Source organism: Astyanax mexicanus, chromosome 22 (genome assembly GCF_023375975.1).
Source record: "Astyanax mexicanus isolate ESR-SI-001 chromosome 22, AstMex3_surface, whole genome shotgun sequence".
Lineage (NCBI taxonomy): Eukaryota > Metazoa > Chordata > Actinopteri > Characiformes > Acestrorhamphidae > Astyanax > Astyanax mexicanus.
Window position 1 is genome coordinate 189,235 of NC_064429.1, and position 21,532 is coordinate 210,766.

Sequence of the window (21,532 nt, forward strand, 5' to 3'; positions counted from 1 at the left end):
ATCCCAAGAACCTAGAATATTTATGTACTGCTAAGCGCCTCAACCCTCGCCAATCACGTTGGTCTCTGTTCTTTTCCAGATTTGATTTCTCTATTTTGTTTCGCCCCGGCAACCGAAACACTAAAGCAGATGCACTGTCATGAGTTTTCTGTACTCCGGATAGCGCATCACAGTCTTCTGAGTCTGAACGCAGCCGTCAAAATTGCTGCTATTAGCTGGGAATTAGATGATCTTATTCAGCAGAGCGTGGTGCATTCACCACCACCTGAGGGTTGTCTTCCTCACAAAACGTTCGTCCCAGTACAATTTAGAGATCGTCAGTAGTACTTACCATACACTTGTTGTCACAATTTGATTTATGACCCCTGATTGATGGCTTGATTTATGATCTTTTGATTTATGGTTTACTTTATGGCATGCTGACTGACAAGGCTTGGGACATGTCTGATTGACAGGCTGACATGTTTATTACCCCACCAGCAACCCCCTTACCAGACGACCCCCGTCCACATTCACCCACTCCTAAGAACACCTGGCTTGTTACAGCGCGTTGGTGTGACAGTGGGTGGGGTTCTTGTTTGGGGGGCGGTGACATCAGTATATGTAGTATTTAAGCATTTTCTTTACCAAGTTAAGTGTGTTTTAACTACAGAAAATAAATCATGTCTTCTACATTCACTCCAGCCTTTAGAGCACATAGCTCTGATAACTTTGTGTTTTGCGCCAAGAAAGAGAATCTACAACCAAGCGTTTACTAGCGACTCTCAAAAACAGTATAAGAGTGTTAAAATTAACCTCTACAATTCTCAGGCCTATGACGTTTGTGGGGAGGTGCATGCAGAACAACCGCCTTCTTCTGAAAACCTGTTAAAAGGAAATCATTCTACACTTCGGGTATTTGGTGACAAGACAGCCCTTAACACTCAAGGTGAAATGTATAAGAAGTTTTCTCCAGCAGACACTGCCAAAACTGACGGTGGCATCGCGGTCTACAACCACGAAGAGACGCCGGTGTGTGACACGAGGTCTGTGGACAGCACTACGACCATCACTGGTCATGATGTTAACACAGACGATCCAATGGTCTACGATGACGAGCGGTCGATGCCATTTACAACAATATCGGACAACAGCTGGTTGGATCGGCTTTGTGAGGATTTTGGGGGTATGAATTTGACATACCTACCACCAAACTATTATTCGCCAGAGCTGCCAGTGGAGTCTAGATACCAGACATTGCCAGCCGGCATTGAAGATGACGAAACATTGGTTGAAGCTCCTGAAGTCAAAACTGTACCTACAAAACCGGACGACGTGGATGGTCAAGTATGCGCCATGGGTTTAAAGCTTATAAAGTCTGCTGTCGTAGTGATTCTACAGCACATTATACACAACAAACTCAAGGAAACGTGTCTTGGATGTGAAGTGGATCACCCCAGTCAGCTTCGGCATTCGTGTTTGTTTGAGCCGGACATCTTCTTTTTCAAAAAGTACTACAATGATATAACACGTTTATTGTTCACGCCTGAGTTGAAACATGCCATAGCAGGACTTTTGAAGTGTTTTGGGATACAGCTACCTTTTCTAAAAATTCAAGGATGTGCTGAAACCCTTGTCTGTGAACTATAGAATGAGCCGTATATTGCGGAAAAACTGCAGGAAATGAGGGAAAGTCTACGTGATCACATATCCGATCAGTTTGTTTCTGATGCTGTTGACTGTTGGAAATCTGGTCCAATCACTGATTAAGACAGAATGGGTAATGTTTGCGGGGTTCGACGTCTGTCAGACATTGTGCTGAAATATCGCGTAAAGTTTGAAATGACAAATTTGTTGTATAAATGTATTGAGGACAGCGATGTTGATTTAACACATTTCAGTAGTGCACATGTTGTTAATGCTAAACGTTTGCAAAATTTTAAGAAACAGATGGGTATTGTGAAATCAGTATCAGATGACTGGTACAATTTTATACAAATATGTATAGAAAATAACGAGCCATTCCATGTGACAATCAGTAAGATTCTGTCCCTTATGCCTAAGACAGTGCGAGTCGGTCATGTACTATGTTTGTGTATATACATACTAGATATTTGTGTGATGCAACTTTTAACAAAGAAACCGATTAATGTTTGTAAAGTGGTTGAAACACTTGTTGAATATTTGCTTGAAAGAAATGTTGATGTATGTGTACAATTTCTGGATTACATTGATGCACAGTGAGTTGTGAATAAAATAGCGTGTCAAACATTTCCAGGGTCATTCTTTTCAGCAAACACCGTCTATCAACATGTCGGATCTTCTGAAAACGGCTTATTACACACCTTCTAGCGCTGGCTCATTAGGTGGTAAAAATCGTTTGAAACGATGTGTTTTCGAGGATACTGGTATGCGTTTATCTGATCAAGAGGTTTCAGACTGGTTAGCAGGCGAGGATGCATACACACTTCACAAACCCATACGTCACAATTACAAAAGAAACCGAGTAATAGTGTACAGTATTGACTCACAATTCCAAGCTGATCTTGTTGATATGAGCGCGTATTCTAAGGAGAATGATGGATACAAATTTATGTTGACATGTATAGATGTATTAAGTTAATATGCATGGGTCCGTTTGTTAAAAAATAAATCAGGTTTGGAGGTTGCTAATGCTTTTGCATCCATTCTAACGGAAGGTAGAATTCCTAAAAAGTTGCAGACTGACAGGGGTAAAGAGTTTTTCAACAAACATTTTCAAAATATTATTTCGAAACATAGAATTACACATTTTGCCACGGGTAGCGAGCTAAAAGCAAGCGTCATAGAGCGATTTAATAGAACTCTAAAAAGTCGGATGTGGCGCTATCTAACAGCAACGAATTCAAAAAGGTACGTCAATGTTTTACAAGACTTGATGAGTGGGTACAACAATAGTTACCAACGTAGTATTGTAGTGGATTAACCAGAGGATTTCTTCATTGCTTGGACACAAACACACACTACCCCCACTTTACGGCCTATAAGGAAACTTCGAACCCAGAACACCCTAAAAAAACCTTGGAGTAATCTTTTTTTCAAACAACCTTAAATTTCAAAATGACATTTACTGACTATTTCTTCACTCAGCCTCGCTCGAGAGCCCTAAATGCGAGTTTAGGGTAAAATTCTGTTTACATTCCTCCAAGTCATAAACCTCGGAGTTAATGTAAACATTTGGAACATTTGCAACACCATCACTAGGACGGGACTGCGGACTTAAGAGAGTGTCAAAACTTAATTAATGCCTTGGAAATTGTTAATTCACCAAATGTTGTACCAATTTAGGGGTTTGTGCCTAGTTATTTCTGCAATCACTTAGAAATAAGATTAATGAAATTAAGAGAAATGTTCTAAGCTTGGGATTCCATATTCAACATTGCAGGCTCAAATTCTGTGGGGTGCAGAAAGAACTCCTTCCCCCACCATCGTAAATTCCGATGCCAACCGCTTATCTAAGCACTCAGCAAAGGGGAGGAATTTCTCACTCAGAAGATTTTGCTTAAAATACATATATATTGACTATATAAAAAAGGTGTTTTATAGAATGTTTACTAAATAATGGTATATGTGTCTGGTATATGGTATATGTGTTTGGATGTGTCCTGATTGAATTCTCCTACACATTCAAGTCTGAATCAACAAGGTTTAACTAGCATTTGATAATTTAGCTTTATTTGGTTATCAGTGGTTTAATCATGTATTTTCTTTTAAGTGATTTAATTGGGTTTAAATAATAACATGACTCTTGATCTCTTTCTGACAGAGTACCATCCATCATTGTATTCCTAAGATTATCTTGAGTATTACAAAACTGTTTGTGGGCAAAATATATATATATTACATTTATTGTGATTCAATTGTAAGATTGTTTCCTGAATTTATCCTCACAAACTGGTATGCTGAAGAATGTATTTTGATCCACTGTTTAGTTGAGTTTTCTTTTGGTTGGGTCTATTAGAAAAATAGACCACTAGCTGATGCATGCTGACCATGTGAGCGAGGGGGGGTTTATGGCCCTTTGTGAATCCCCACCAAAGTTTGAAATTGCTCCTAGACCAATCAAAACACAGACATTTGGGCCACAGGGCCAATCATAGCTCAGGGGCCAAACAGGCCACAGAGACTAATAGTTAAACTGGGCAGACACAGTTCAGTTGCCAGTTTAGAGTTGCCAGTTGAGTTTTGGTAGTTCAGGTCAGAGCAGTTGGAGGAGAAGCAGTTAGAGAAGGAGTGGGAGAAGGAGTTGGAGAAGATGAGTTGAGGAAAACAGTTAGAGGAGAGAGGTTAGGGAGCCCAGAGATGGAGAAAGGATAGACTGTTAGTTTAGTCATCTTAAGTTAGTTTTCTTAGACTAGTGCATTTGATCTTCAAGTATATTAATATTAGCTATCCTAGTTAAAATATCTAAGGTTATTTTACAATCTACGAAGCCAAGCATTATTCCATCTAAGGTTAGCTAAAGTACAGCTGAAAAAGAGATCCGCCAGATCCAACCCAGAAACCTGCGGTCCGGAGGCCACCAGCAAGCCAGCTGAGAGCGAAGGGATTTCCCTGTGGGTTCTAATGGGGCTCCGTGCTGACACAGGAAGTCAACCCACCCTGCAGACAGGCTCACGTGATCCTTTCTCGGGGTGAAGCAGCAGACGACCACAACCCAGGCGGACGTCACCGAGGCCCACTTCAACACCTCAGAGTAAGGCAGAGCTGGGTTTAATCTTTCGGCAGATGGTGTCTGTTGGTCATGGTCTGGGTCGGGTCTTTAATAGAGCGTCTTTAGTATAGATGACTCATTTTGAGTTGCTTGGTTGGAAATAAGAATTGGTTTAGTAGACTTAAAATGCCTTAGACCCTTATTTAGAAATACTCACTTAATAGTTCTATTAATCTTTATTCCTTTCATACCAGTATTATAACGTGTTTGTTGTTTTATTTCTCATTTATCATTCTACACTATGATTTGATAGCTAATGGCTACATTTATGACTTTTTAATGAATTATTTACTCATATCTGTGTGATTTAATAAATACTTTTATTTTACAAAACCTGTCATTTCAGTGTGTTTTTCTGGATAACTTGGTTATGAAAATTTCTGTCACCTGTAGAAACCACACCCTGAGATGTCTTGTGTTATTAATTAATTTGATTAATTAATTAATTAATTAATTAATCTAATTAAATTAATTTAATAACTGGCGCCCAATAAAAAAATATTTCAACATCTCAATTAGCACCAGGTATTAAACCACTGAGCCCGCTACATAATTTGGCGCGCCAACGTGGGGCAGGATTATTATTGGCTCTCCGCCGCGAGACCAGAATATACACATTTCATAACCAGTTCCAGAAAATAGCGCTGTAAGTTGCAGAATAAAGTGTATTTTGTTTTTATTGCTAAATGCGTTAGCTGCTGGCTAGCTGGCCTAGCTGGAGTTAACTGCATAAACCCAGCGTGTTAGAAACACACGCACAGGTTCTACACGTGCTTTTGTTTACAATTCAGGACTGGCCAGTCCCCTGTCTGTGTGTGCGCGTCGCGCGCACGGTCCCTGTGTGTCTGTATAACGTGTACAGTTGTGTGTGTGGTACGTGAGCGCTCTTGAAAACATTACTCTTATTTGTAAAATAAGCTTGGCTGACACACCGCCGTGTGTGGGTAACCTTAAACCCGGGTGTATATACGTGTATATACATGTGTACTTACATAAAGTTCGAACTGTTTCCGGTAAAATAGACATATTTTGCCAGTGTTGATCTGATAAGGCCTTCGCGCAGGTCTGAGTCGCGGATCTCCGGCTCAGTGACTCCGCGCTCCAGTTAAAACTGCCGGTTTTTGCGCGAAATCCGTAAAATCCTGCAGTACTGGACACTTCCACGTGCGTAAAAGAGTAGCTAACTTTTACGTAACACCACCCTGAGTGGCAGGAAGTCTATTGTGTGCGTGATTAAACTAACCACGCCAGGATGTAAATCCTCTTTGCTCATCTTGTGAAGTGTGTTGCTGCTGTGTTAAACTTTCGGACAGCCGTGTCCTTCTCCTCTGCTATTCACAGTCGACTGAGTCAGTCAAATCTGCTGACCAGGTCCCAGACCCAAGGGGCGGTCCTTAACGTGGCATCATCGGTGGGCGTGACCACGCCCACCAGTCGGCCTCTGCCACCATCTGGTGGACAGCCTGACTATTTACACTCAAACTCAAAGGGTGTTTTACTACCCCTCACCACTAGGGGGGGGTACACTGCCACATCGCCATCTGGTGTTTGATTTGGGTAACTGCATACAGTGCAGAAAGGTGCATCTCATTTGTTTGACCACCAGAGGGAGCCACTTAGCCACATAGCTGTGTCGCCACCTGGTGTTGTACTTGTGTAATTGCTATCATCCTGTAGAGTGCATTTAGAGTTTCTGTCGCCAGAGGGTGCCAATTTCAAACAAACTTTTCGTTAAGTTAATAAAGGGAATTTGCATTGTGGTTTGGTTAAATGGTTTCTAAATAAGTAAACAAATAACTGCATTCATTTAATCGGTTAATATTAAATAGTTAAATTTAAGTTTAGGTCTGCTCTCTCAAACATCACTCTTTATGTTACATTGAACCAAGCTAAATAGCTATCTCCATTGAGTAACTAATCACAACATAAAATAATTAACTGGTCATTTTAATCAATTTGATTAAGTAAAGTTAATTAAAATTTTGTTAATTAATTATTTTCAATTTAATTCAACCATCTTCAAATAAATTAAGCTTAATTATTGATCGATTAAGATCAATTATTAATAACTGATTGAAATTAATTAATTAATTAACCATTAAAAAAAAAAAAAAAAAAAACCTATCCAGTTATCAGTTACTCAACCATATACCCAGCACACCTGTGCTTAATACATAGTTAAATTCTCCCATCCTGTACATAGTTAATAACTATACTCATATTTAGACATACTGTGTATAGTGGCCTACAGTTACTAAACTGTTCACTAGCACCACTGACAACAAATCTAACTATTCTTTCAAAATTAATCTACTAATTGTAACCTTAGGTCACCCACTTTTACAGATTTTCTTCTTAGAAAAGGCACAATGCTAATTGACTCGAACATAAAATAAACTTGTTTGTCATCAAAATTGTTTGATTCCACGTGCTTTACGTAAATCAAAATGTGTGTCACTGAAAAAGCTCTTTTAGAGCTTACAGCTGATTTACCCCCAGGACTTACCGTCCCAGTCCAACAAATGGACAGTGGGGGTCTCCATGCACTAATTGCCAAAAGCCTCAATGAGTGTGTATCTAAAATCCTTGAGGGCAAGCAACAAGTGGATCCGATTTCCCTAATACTGTGGAAACAACTGCTGTTGTCACAGGATCAACTTGCTGCTTCCTCCAAAACCATTCAAAATCTCCAAACAGAGATTGTGACCTTAAATGATAGAGTTGCAGACCTAGAGAACAACACTGTACAGTCTGAAATGAACCAAAGAGACCTCAAAACCGAAGTGCAGCTGCTTCAAAAGGAAGCCAACATAGCTACCCAACTTGCAGCTCAGTCACAGGAAAAACTAAAACATGCTATTGCAAGACAGGTTGAGCTACAAACTGAATTAGCACATGCTAACAATGCAGTCAAATTAACTCGAGACCAAACAGAGTTAACATTTGAGCTGATGATGGAGGGAGACTCCCCCATCAATCCAGCTGGTAAATCAGGAACCCCTGGGGTTCCGGACCTTAAGCAACAACCATCCACAAATACATTCCCTCTAGTCTCCCCTAAAGGTGCTGAAGCGCCAGTAGAACCAAGGTTCACTCAGCTTTCCCAGCCACATGGGACCTCTGTGCAACCTCAAGCACCCTCTGATAGAGAGTTGGACAAAATTGCGCGTAACATCCCACGCTTTGAACCAGAACCGGACGGTTCTAATGATGTCCACCAGTATCTTCGCGACATTGACTTCTTCTTACGCCGTTTCCCCAAGGCCACGGTAGATGATAAAATCTACCTCATTAAGGTGTCCTCTAGTCGGGAAGTTGGACGTCTCATTGAGCGCCAACCACCCCAGGTTAAGAGAGACTATCCTGCTCTTTGCAAGGCTTTGGAGGATGAGTTCTCCAACCACCTTGCTCAAACCGGCCTTGCTGCAGCTCTTGCAATAAAGCAGAGTCGCCAGGAAACACCCCTACAGTACTATCACCGCCTCAGGCACGCTTATTTCGGCTATAGAAATGAGCCTGGAATGGAGGAAGAGGAAGTTTTCAAAACATTGTTCGTGAGAAACCTCCATCCCTCCACCAGTCACTCTTTTGGAGTCGCAGCCTGCCCTCGTACGCTAACAAGCCGGCAGCTGCGTGATTTGGCTCTCAGAGGATTTGCTAAGTTCCAACAAAACATTAATAAAAAATCAGAGTCAAATGACGTCCTGATAATTAATGAGCAGTCCTCCCACGTCAAGCAAAAAGGGGCACACAAGGCTCCAATGCCACCTAAGACCCAGTTAAACCACAAAAACCAGAGAGTGTTCCACTCTTGGCGTCGCTCGTCCCTACATTGGGCCGAGCAAAGTGACCAAAAGCCCTCCTATCGAAGGAAAGGTAGGATAAAACGCAGTTGGAATGGCAAACACTCACAGCACCACGCTCGAGCACAGAGCTCCAGCAAACTTCAATCTCCGCTCAGGAGAAAGAGCCCAAAGCACCACAAACGTTGGTGTCCACCTAAAGGGCACAAGCATGAGACATATCCAACTAACCTGAGCACTAAAGACGGCAGTCTGCTCAGACAATTTCGTAACGAAATACGCAAGCAGGACAATGCTGAATCTGAATTCTTGCCAATTGTCCAAGCTCCAGATCAACCTGCTTGGGGGGGTGCGAAATCCATCCACCCCAATGCAGCCTTGGTTGTACAGCCAGACGCTGAAAACAACCACACTGAGGAAGCTTCTTTCCTCAGCCTGGAGGATCCACCACCTAAACAATTCTTGGGTTTCTTAACCGAGAAAGGTTCAACACCAAAATTCTACCTAGCCACCTGGCTGGAAGATGTGTTCGGGTATGAAGCTCTTTTGGACACGGGGTCAGACATTTCTTTGATGTCAAATTCACTTTTTGACCAGGTGAGGGCGACAGCCCGCCGAAACAACAAAAAGATACCTCTGAAAAAGTGTGCTCTTCACCTTCAACCATATTCGCACACTGGTATCACTCTGCATTTTGCAGCCCTGGTGCACGTTGCCATCGGTCCAATGAGCCTCACCCATCCAATTCACATTTCTCCATTGGAGAACGTCCCATTGCTCTTTGGCAAAGACCTCCTTGACCGGGTCAAACCATTGATTGACTTTCAGCATCGTAGAATCTGGGCACAGGTTTGCGAACCCCTGCCCTGTCCTAAGGCACAGGATAGAGTTCAATGCTATCATGTTGCTAGCAACATTGAGCCACACAAGCTCATTGAACCTTCAAATTCCACGGGAATCAATGAGAAGCTCACTGTCAGGGTTCTGAAACCACCATCCTCAGAATCCCCTACCATGATTCTAAAACAAAACATCTGTTCATGGGCATTGACTCCCTCTACGGCTGTAGATGAGTACAACCCAAAAGCTGGAAAGTCATTCACTCTTAACACAACGGTCAACGGTGAAATCTTTGTTCCATGGGCTGACAAGTCAGCTGTTCACAGACCACCTGCAGGTTCCTTGCCACGGACTAACTGTGATCCTCTGTTCGTGCACCAAAAGGATTGTTCTCTTCTTGTTCCTGCACCAGTGGTTCCAGACAAACACAGTCCTTTGGATTCTTATGAATGTAAAAACATTCCCACCATCTACACAGATGGATGTGCTTTTCGGAATGCTCAGATCAAATGGAAAGTTAACATGACAATTGGTGCATGTGACAACACTTCTTTCAGAACACTGGCATTTCACCTTGATCCACTTGCCACTTACTGTGCATCTTTCAGGATGCTCAAGGGCCTGTTTGTTTATGCCCCAGATACACACGCTTCATCTTCATTCGTGGTGCCTCAGAGCCATGGGGGGGAGAGCCTAGCCCAGGCCCTCGATCACCCATGGGTGGACCACAAAATGATGGGGGAAACACACCAAGCATTCCCACAATTGACATATCTGCCACTTGTTGGAAAAAGGCTAGTGTGTTTTCATCCCCAATCTTCAGAAGATCTGTGTGGTATATGGCCAATTCCACAAATGGATTGGGTCGAAAGACTCATGAAATTTGTTCGAAGGAACAAACATCTCATCACTGTGGCAGGTGCATTTGCCAGATGGAGGGGACGTCCCCCAGACCCTATTGAAATGGCTCAGGCCACAACTTTTTCGCTGAACCACACTTTCTCAGGTGTTGGTATATCTCACCGTTCTAGCGGTGAACTGCGGAAACACCCAAAACTGGGAAAAAGCACGCTTGGATACCAACCATTGTGCTACACTGCTGACAAGCTACTGGTGAGGTCCCAGCACAGCACTGGCAAAACAATTCGCGAGCTCAGGTCTCATTGGTTTGGTCCTCATGCAGAGGCAGACAAACTGCCTCGCATCTGGAACCAGATCCCGCATCGTCAGTGTTTTATTAAACCGATTCTCAAACAAGTTCACTGTAACCCAATTAAACTATGCAAAAGCCCCATGGGACAAGTCGGGACCAATAATGCCCTAGGTTAAATCATAATACGGGGCCACACACTGAGTGTCATTGTCCACCATTTTCTGGCCTGACGCAATTGTTAAATTGAGAACGTACCACACATTCATTGTCTGGAACTCACCTATCCGAGTAGCATAACCCACAACAAATTGGATATTTTGTTAAACCTAGAGTTTGAATCACCATTTCAAACCATTAGCATAGCAGTATAATAAATACGTGGAGAAAGGGGGGTGCCAATTTTTTTTTTTTTTCTTCTCCTCTCTTCAGGTGCCCAAAACATATTTTGTTTCCCTTCTGACTACGTTTGCTCCGCTATATTGTTCTCAATTGTTGACTAAGTAGTGGCTAATTATTGAAGCATACCTTATGGGTAGGTTGTCTTGATAAAGTTATAAAGGAACAAATAGCTAGCAAACTATTTGTGACCCTTTCATAGGCTTGTTGCCACACTATCACATTAAATTAACTATTTTATTCAGAACCAAAAGCCAATAGCTACAACAAAAAACTGATCATCAGAGAAATTGTATATCCCTTAGACCAAAAACTCTGTCAGCGACCTTGTAGTAGATTGTCTTAAGAAAGCATGATCAACAAGACACCAATTGCATGAAAGATGTACCCTAACGTGCTCTGTCTACAGAAATCCACGTTGACATCGACCGATGACCCAACGTCCAGTGGCCCATCGATCGATGGGGGGGGAATGTAGTGGATTAACCAGAGGATTTCTTCATTGCTTGGACACAAACACACACTACCCCCACTTTACGGCCTATAAGGAAACTTCGAACCCAGAACACTCTAAAAAAACCTTGGAGTAATCTTTTTTTCAAACAACCTTAAATTTCAAAATGACATTTACTGACTATTTCTTCACTCAGCCTCGCTCGAGAGCCCTAAATGCGAGTTTAGGGTAAAATTCTGTTTACATTCCTCCAAGTCATAAACCTCGGAGTTAATGTAAACATTTGGAACATTTGCAACACCATCACTAGGACGGGACTGCGGACTTAAGAGAGTGTCAAAACTTAATTAATGCCTTGGAAATTGTTAATTCACCAAATGTTGTACCAATTTAGGGGTTTGTGCCTAGTTATTTCTGCAATCACTTAGAAATAAGATTAATGAAATTAAGAGAAATGTTCTAAGCTTGGGATTCCATATTCAACATTGCAGGCTCAAATTCTGTGGGGTGCAGAAAGAACTCCTTCCCCCACCATCGTAAATTCCGATGCCAACCGCTTATCTAAGCACTCAGCAAAGGGGAGGAATTTCTCACTCAGAAGATTTTGCTTAAAATACATATATATTGACTATATAAAAAAGGTGTTTTATAGAATGTTTACTAAATAATGGTATATGTGTCTGGTATATGGTATATGTGTTTGGATGTGTCCTGATTGAATTCTCCTACACATTCAAGTCTGAATCAACAAGGTTTAACTAGCATTTGATAATTTAGCTTTATTTGGTTATCAGTGGTTTAACCATGTATTATCTTTTAAGTGATTTAATTGGGTTTAAATAATAACATGACTCTTGATCTCTTTCTGACAGAGTACCATCCATCATTGTATTCCTAAGATTATCTTGAGTATTACAAAACTGTTTGTGGGCAAAATATATATATATTACATTTATTGTGATTCAATTGTAAGATTGTTTCCTGAATTTATCCTCACAAACTGGTATGCTGAAGAATGTATTTTGATCCACTGTTTAGTTGAGTTTTCTTTTGGTTGGGTCTATTAGAAAAATAGACCACTAGCTGATGCATGCTGACCATGTGAGCGAGGGGGGGTTTATGGCCCTTTGTGAATCCCCACCAAAGTTTGAAATTGCTCCTAGACCAATCAAAACACAGACATTTGGGCCACAGGGCCAATCATAGCTCAGGGGCCAAACAGGCCACAGAGACTAATAGTTAAACTGGGCAGACACAGTGCAGTTTCCAGTTTAGAGTTGCCAGTTGAGTTTTGGTAGTTCAGGTCAGAGCAGTTGGAGGAGAAGCAGTTAGAGAAGGAGTGGGAGAAGGAGTTGGAGAAGATGAGTTGAGGAAAACAGTTAGAGGAGAGAGGTTAGGGAGCCCAGAGATGGAGAAAGGATAGACTGTTAGTTTAGTCATCTTAAGTTAGTTTTCTTAGACTAGTGCATTTGATCTTCAAGTATATTAATATTAGCTATCCTAGTTAAAATATTAAGGTTATTTTACAATCTACGAAGCCAAGCATTATTCCATCTAAGTTTAGCTAAAGTACAGCTGAAAAGGAGATCCGCCAGATCCAACCCAGAAACCTGCGGTCCGGAGGCCACCAGCAAGCCAGCTGAGAGTGGGGATTTACCCTGTGGGTTCTAATGGGGCTCCGTGCTGACACAGGAAGTCAAGCCACCCTGCAGACAGGCTCACGTGATCCTTTCTCGGGGTGAAGCATCAGACGACCAACCCAGGCGGACGTCACCGAGGCCCACTTCAACACCTCAGAGTAAGGCAGAACTGGGTTTAATCTTTCGGCAGATGGTGTTCTGTTGGTCATGGTCTGGGTCGGTCTTTAATAGAGCGTCTTTAGTATAGATGACTCATTTTGAGTGGCTTGGTTGGAAATAAGAATTGGTTTAGTAGACTTAAAATGCCTTAGACCCTTATTTAGAAATACTCACTTAATAGTTATATTAATCTTTATTCCTTTCATATCAGCATTATAACGTGTTTGTTCTTTTATTTCTCATTTATCATTCTACACTATGATTTGATAGCTAATGGCTACATTTATGACTTTTTAATGAATTATTTACTCATATATGTGTGATGTAATAAATACTTTTATTTTACAAAACCTGTCATTTCAGTGTGTTTTTCTGGATAACTTGGTTATGAAAATTTCTGTCACCTGTAGAAACCACACCCTGAGATGTCTTGTGTTATTAATTAATTTGATTAATTAATTAATTAATTAATTAATCTAATTAAATTAATTTAATAACTGGCGCCCAATAAAAAAATATTTCAACATCTCAATTAGCACCAGGTATTAAACCACTGAGCCCGCTACATAATTTGGCGCGCCAACGTGGGGCAGGATTATTATTGGCTCTCCGCCGCGAGACCAGAATATACACATTTCATAACCAGTTCCAGAAAATAGCGCTGTAAGTTGCAGAATAAAGTGTATTTTGTTTTTATTGCTAAATGCGTTAGCTGCTGGCTAGCTGGCCTAGCTGGAGTTAACTGCATAAACCCAGCGTGTTAGAAACACACGCACAGGTTCTACACGTGCTTTTGTTTACAATTCAGGACTGGCCAGTCCCCTGTCTGTGTGTGCGCGTCGCGCGCACGGTCCCTGTGTGTCTGTATAACGTGTACAGTTGTGTGTGTGGTACGTGAGCGCTCTTGAAAACATTACTCTTATTTGTAAAATAAGCTTGGCTGACACACCGCCGTGTGTGGGTAACCTTAAACCCGGGTGTATATACGTGTATATACATGTGTACTTACATAAAGTTCGAACTGTTTCCGGTAAAATAGACATATTTTGCCAGTGTTGATCTGATAAGGCCTTCGCGCAGGTCTGAGTCGCGGATCTCCGGCTCAGTGACTCCGCGCTCCAGTTAAAACTGCCGGTTTTTGCGCGAAATCCGTAAAATCCTGCAGTACTGGACACTTCCACGTGCGTAAAAGAGTAGCTAACTTTTACGTAACACCACCCTGAGTGGCAGGAAGTCTATTGTGTGCGTGATTAAACTAACCACGCCAGGATGTAAATCCTCTTTGCTCATCTTGTGAAGTGTGTTGCTGCTGTGTTAAACTTTCGGACAGCCGTGTCCTTCTCCTCTGCTATTCACAGTCGACTGAGTCAGTCAAATCTGCTGACCAGGTCCCAGACCCAAGGGGCGGTCCTTAACGTGGCATCATCGGTGGGCGTGACCACGCCCACCAGTCGGCCTCTGCCACCATCTGGTGGACAGCCTGACTATTTACACTCAAACTCAAAGGGTGTTTTACTACCCCTCACCACTAGGGGGGGGTACACTGCCACATCGCCATCTGGTGTTTGATTTGGGTAACTGCATACAGTGCAGAAAGGTGCATCTCATTTGTTTGACCACCAGAGGGAGCCACTTAGCCACATAGCTGTGTCGCCACCTGGTGTTGTACTTGTGTAATTGCTATCATCCTGTAGAGTGCATTTAGAGTTTCTGTCGCCAGAGGGTGCCAATTTCAAACAAACTTTTCGTTAAGTTAATAAAGGGAATTTGCATTGTGGTTTGGTTAAATGGTTTCTAAATAAGTAAACAAATAACTGCATTCATTTAATCGGTTAATATTAAATAGTTAAATTTAAGTTTAGGTCTGCTCTCTCAAACATCACTCTTTATGTTACATTGAACCAAGCTAAATAGCTATCTCCATTGAGTAACTAATCACAACATAAAATAATTAACTGGTCATTTTAATCAATTTGATTAAGTAAAGTTAATTAAAATTTTGTTAATTAATTATTTTCAATTTAATTCAACCATCTTCAAATAAATTAAGCTTAATTATTGATCGATTAAGATCAATTATTAATAACTGATTGAAATTAATTAATTAATTAACCATTAAAAAAAAAAAAAAAAAAAACCTATCCAGTTATCAGTTACTCAACCATATACCCAGCACACCTGTGCTTAATACATAGTTAAATTCTCCCATCCTGTACATAGTTAATAACTATACTCATATTTAGACATACTGTGTATAGTGGCCTACAGTTACTAAACTGTTCACTAGCACCACTGACAACAAATCTAACTATTCTTTCAAAATTAATCTACTAATTGTAACCTTAGGTCACCCACTTTTACAGATTTTCTTCTTAGAAAAGGCACAATGCTAATTGACTCGAACATAAAATAAACTTGTTTGTCATCAAAATTGTTTGATTCCACGTGCTTTACGTAAATCAAAATGTGTGTCACTGAAAAAGCTCTTTTAGAGCTTACAGCTGATTTACCCCCAGGACTTACCGTCCCAGTCCAACAAATGGACAGTGGGGGTCTCCATGCACTAATTGCCAAAAGCCTCAATGAGTGTGTATCTAAAATCCTTGAGGGCAAGCAACAAGTGGATCCGATTTCCCTAATACTGTGGAAACAACTGCTGTTGTCACAGGATCAACTTGCTGCTTCCTCCAAAACCATTCAAAATCTCCAAACAGAGATTGTGACCTTAAATGATAGAGTTGCAGACCTAGAGAACAACACTGTACAGTCTGAAATGAACCAAAGAGACCTCAAAACCGAAGTGCAGCTGCTTCAAAAGGAAGCCAACATAGCTACCCAACTTGCAGCTCAGTCACAGGAAAAACTAAAACATGCTATTGCAAGACAGGTTGAGCTACAAACTGAATTAGCACATGCTAACAATGCAGTCAAATTAACTCGAGACCAAACAGAGTTAACATTTGAGCTGATGATGGAGGGAGACTCCCCCATCAATCCAGCTGGTAAATCAGGAACCCCTGGGGTTCCGGACCTTAAGCAACAACCATCCACAAATACATTCCCTCTAGTCTCCCCTAAAGGTGCTGAAGCGCCAGTAGAACCAAGGTTCACTCAGCTTTCCCAGCCACATGGGACCTCTGTGCAACCTCAAGCACCCTCTGATAGAGAGTTGGACAAAATTGCGCGTAACATCCCACGCTTTGAACCAGAACCGGACGGTTCTAATGATGTCCACCAGTATCTTCGCGACATTGACTTCTTCTTACGCCGTTTCCCCAAGGCCACGGTAGATGATAAAATCTACCTCATTAAGGTGTCCTCTAGTCGGGAAGTTGGACGTCTCATTGAGCGCCAACCACCCCAGGTTAAGAGAGACTATCCTGCTCTTTGCAAGGCTTTGGAGGATGAGTTCTCCAACCACCTTGCTCAAACCGGCCTTGCTGCAGCTCTTGCAATAAAGCAGAGTCGCCAGGAAACACCCCTACAGTACTATCACCGCCTCAGGCACGCTTATTTCGGCTATAGAAATGAGCCTGGAATGGAGGAAGAGGAAGTTTTCAAAACATTGTTCGTGAGAAACCTCCATCCCTCCACCAGTCACTCTTTTGGAGTCGCAGCCTGCCCTCGTACGCTAACAAGCCGGCAGCTGCGTGATTTGGCTCTCAGAGGATTTGCTAAGTTCCAACAAAACATTAATAAAAAATCAGAGTCAAATGACGTCCTGATAATTAATGAGCAGTCCTCCCACGTCAAGCAAAAAGGGGCACACAAGGCTCCAATGCCACCTAAGACCCAGTTAAACCACAAAAACCAGAGAGTGTTCCACTCTTGGCGTCGCTCGTCCCTACATTGGGCCGAGCAAAGTGACCAAAAGCCCTCCTATCGAAGGAAAGGTAGGATAAAACGCAGTTGGAATGGCAAACACTCACAGCACCACGCTCGAGCACAGAGCTCCAGCAAACTTCAATCTCCGCTCAGGAGAAAGAGCCCAAAGCACCACAAACGTTGGTGTCCACCTAAAGGGCACAAGCATGAGACATATCCAACTAACCTGAGCACTAAAGACGGCAGTCTGCTCAGACAATTTCGTAACGAAATACGCAAGCAGGACAATGCTGAATCTGAATTCTTGCCAATTGTCCAAGCTCCAGATCAACCTGCTTGGGGGGGTGCGAAATCCATCCACCCCAATGCAGCCTTGGTTGTACAGCCAGACGCTGAAAACAACCACACTGAGGAAGCTTCTTTCCTCAGCCTGGAGGATCCACCACCTAAACAATTCTTGGGTTTCTTAACCGAGAAAGGTTCAACACCAAAATTCTACCTAGCCACCTGGCTGGAAGATGTGTTCGGGTATGAAGCTCTTTTGGACACGGGGTCAGACATTTCTTTGATGTCAAATTCACTTTTTGACCAGGTGAGGGCGACAGCCCGCCGAAACAACAAAAAGATACCTCTGAAAAAGTGTGCTCTTCACCTTCAACCATATTCGCACACTGGTATCACTCTGCATTTTGCAGCCCTGGTGCACGTTGCCATCGGTCCAATGAGCCTCACCCATCCAATTCACATTTCTCCATTGGAGAACGTCCCATTGCTCTTTGGCAAAGACCTCCTTGACCGGGTCAAACCATTGATTGACTTTCAGCATCGTAGAATCTGGGCACAGGTTTGCGAACCCCTGCCCTGTCCTAAGGCACAGGATAGAGTTCAATGCTATCATGTTGCTAGCAACATTGAGCCACACAAGCTCATTGAACCTTCAAATTCCACGGGAATCAATGAGAAGCTCACTGTCAGGGTTCTGAAACCACCATCCTCAGAATCCCCTACCATGATTCTAAAACAAAACATCTGTTCATGGGCATTGACTCCCTCTACGGCTGTAGATGAGTACAACCCAAAAGCTGGAAAGTCATTCACTCTTAACACAACGGTCAACGGTGAAATCTTTGTTCCATGGGCTGACAAGTCAGCTGTTCACAGACCACCTGCAGGTTCCTTGCCACGGACTAACTGTGATCCTCTGTTCGTGCACCAAAAGGATTGTTCTCTTCTTGTTCCTGCACCAGTGGTTCCAGACAAACACAGTCCTTTGGATTCTTATGAATGTAAAAACATTCCCACCATCTACACAGATGGATGTGCTTTTCGGAATGCTCAGATCAAATGGAAAGTTAACATGACAATTGGTGCATGTGACAACACTTCTTTCAGAACACTGGCATTTCACCTTGATCCACTTGCCACTTACTGTGCATCTTTCAGGATGCTCAAGGGCCTGTTTGTTTATGCCCCAGATACACACGCTTCATCTTCATTCGTGGTGCCTCAGAGCCATGGGGGGGAGAGCCTAGCCCAGGCCCTCGATCACCCATGGGTGGACCACAAAATGATGGGGGAAACACACCAAGCATTCCCACAATTGACATATCTGCCACTTGTTGGAAAAAGGCTAGTGTGTTTTCATCCCCAATCTTCAGAAGATCTGTGTGGTATATGGCCAATTCCACAAATGGATTGGGTCGAAAGACTCATGAAATTTGTTCGAAGGAACAAACATCTCATCACTGTGGCAGGTGCATTTGCCAGATGGAGGGGACGTCCCCCAGACCCTATTGAAATGGCTCAGGCCACAACTTTTTCGCTGAACCACACTTTCTCAGGTGTTGGTATATCTCACCGTTCTAGCGGTGAACTGCGGAAACACCCAAAACTGGGAAAAAGCACGCTTGGATACCAACCATTGTGCTACACTGCTGACAAGCTACTGGTGAGGTCCCAGCACAGCACTGGCAAAACAATTCGCGAGCTCAGGTCTCATTGGTTTGGTCCTCATGCAGAGGCAGACAAACTGCCTCGCATCTGGAACCAGATCCCGCATCGTCAGTGTTTTATTAAACCGATTCTCAAACAAGTTCACTGTAACCCAATTAAACTATGCAAAAGCCCCATGGGACAAGTCGGGACCAATAATGCCCTAGGTTAAATCATAATACGGGGCCACACACTGAGTGTCATTGTCCACCATTTTCTGGCCTGACGCAATTGTTAAATTGAGAACGTACCACACATTCATTGTCTGGAACTCACCTATCCGAGTAGCATAACCCACAACAAATTGGATATTTTGTTAAACCTAGAGTTTGAATCACCATTTCAAACCATTAGCATAGCAGTATAATAAATACGTGGAGAAAGGGGGGTGCCAATTTTTTTTTTTTCTTCTCCTCTCTTCAGGTGCCCAAAACATATTTTGTTTCCCTTCTGACTACGTTTGCTCCGCTATATTGTTCTCAATTGTTGACTAAGTAGTGGCTAATTATTGAAGCATACCTTATGGGTAGGTTGTCTTGATAAAGTTATAAAGGAACAAATAGCTAGCAAACTATTTGTGACCCTTTCATAGGCTTGTTGCCACACTATCACATTAAATTAACTATTTTATTCAGAACCAAAAGCCAATAGCTACAACAAAAAACTGATCATCAGAGAAATTGTATATCCCTTAGACCAAAAACTCTGTCAGCGACCTTGTAGTAGATTGTCTTAAGAAAGCATGATCAACAAGACACCAATTGCATGAAAGATGTACCCTAACGTGCTCTGTCTACAGAAATCCACGTTGACATCGACCGATGACCCAACGTCCAGTGGCCCATCGATCGATGGGGGGGGAATGTAGTGGATTAACCAGAGGATTTCTTCATTGCTTGGACACAAACACACACTACCCCCACTTTACGGCCTATAAGGAAACTTCGAACCCAGAACACTCTAAAAAAACCTTGGAGTAATCTTTTTTTCAAACAACCTTAAATTTCAAAATGACATTTACTGACTATTTCTTCACTCAGCCTCGCTCGAGAGCCCTAAATGCGAGTTTAGGGTAAAATTCTGTTTACATTCCTCCAAGTCATAAACCTCGGAGTTAATGTAAACATTTGGAACATTTGCAACACCATCACTAGGACGGGACTGCGGACTTAAGAGAGTGTCAAAACTTAATTAATGCCTTGGAAATTGTTAATTCACCAAATGTTGTACCAATTTAGGGGTTTGTGCCTAGTTATTTCTGCAATCACTTAGAAATAAGATTAATGAAATTAAGAGAAATGTTCTAAGCTTGGGATTCCATATTCAACATTGCAGGCTCAAATTCTGTGGGGTGCAGAAAGAACTCCTTCCCCCACCATCGTAAATTCCGATGCCAACCGCTTATCTAAGCACTCAGCAAAGGGGAGGAATTTCTCACTCAGAAGATTTTGCTTAAAATACATATATATTGACTATATAAAAAAGGTGTTTTATAGAATGTTTACTAAATAATGGTATATGTGTCTGGTATATGGTATATGTGTTTGGATGTGTCCTGATTGAATTCTCCTACACATTCAAGTCTGAATCAACAAGGTTTAACTAGCATTTGATAATTTAGCTTTATTTGGTTATCAGTGGTTTAACCATGTATTATCTTTTAAGTGATTTAATTGGGTTTAAATAATAACATGACTCTTGATCTCTTTCTGACAGAGTACCATCCATCATTGTATTCCTAAGATTATCTTGAGTATTACAAAACTGTTTGTGGGCAAAATATATATATATTACATTTATTGTGATTCAATTGTAAGATTGTTTCCTGAATTTATCCTCACAAACTGGTATGCTGAAGAATGTATTTTGATCCACTGTTTAGTTGAGTTTTCTTTTGGTTGGGTCTATTAGAAAAATAGACCACTAGCTGATGCATGCTGACCATGTGAGCGAGGGGGGGTTTATGGCCCTTTGTGAATCCCCACCAAAGTTTGAAATTGCTCCTAGACCAATCAAAACACAGACATTTGGGCCACAGGGCCAATCATAGCTCAGGGGCCAAACAGGCCACAGAGACTAATAGTTAAACTGGGCAGACACAGTGCAGTTTCCAGTTTAGAGTTGCCAGTTGAGTTTTGGTAGTTCAGGTCAGAGCAGTTGGAGGAGAAGCAGTTAGAGAAGGAGTGGGAGAAGGAGTTGGAGAAGATGAGTTGAGGAAAACAGTTAGAGGAGAGAGGTTAGGGAGCCCAGAGATGGAGAAAGGATAGACTGTTAGTTTAGTCATCTTAAGTTAGTTTTCTTAGACTAGTGCATTTGATCTTCAAGTATATTAATATTAGCTATCCTAGTTAAAATATTAAGGTTATTTTACAATCTACGAAGCCAAGCATTATTCCATCTAAGTTTAGCTAAAGTACAGCTGAAAAGGAGATCCGCCAGATCCAACCCAGAAACCTGCGGTCCGGAGGCCACCAGCAAGCCAGCTGAGAGTGGGGATTTACCCTGTGGGTTCTAATGGGGCTCCGTGCTGACACAGGA

At 42.0% G+C, this 21,532-nt stretch overlaps 1 protein-coding gene across 1 annotated transcript; it reads left to right on the forward strand.

Annotated features, from left to right (window-relative positions):
* The first annotated feature begins 5,818 nt into the window (after window positions 1–5,818).
* On the forward strand, window positions 5,819–20,713 carry LOC125786848 (uncharacterized). The gene is made up of 2 exons (XM_049470467.1): window positions 5,819–11,078; window positions 19,540–20,713. Exon 1 carries the CDS (start codon window positions 7,180–7,182, stop codon window positions 10,702–10,704), a length of 3,525 nt encoding a protein of 1,174 aa, XP_049326424.1. The 5' UTR covers window positions 5,819–7,179; the 3' UTR covers window positions 10,705–11,078; window positions 19,540–20,713.
* Window positions 20,714–21,532: the final 819 nt, after the last annotated feature.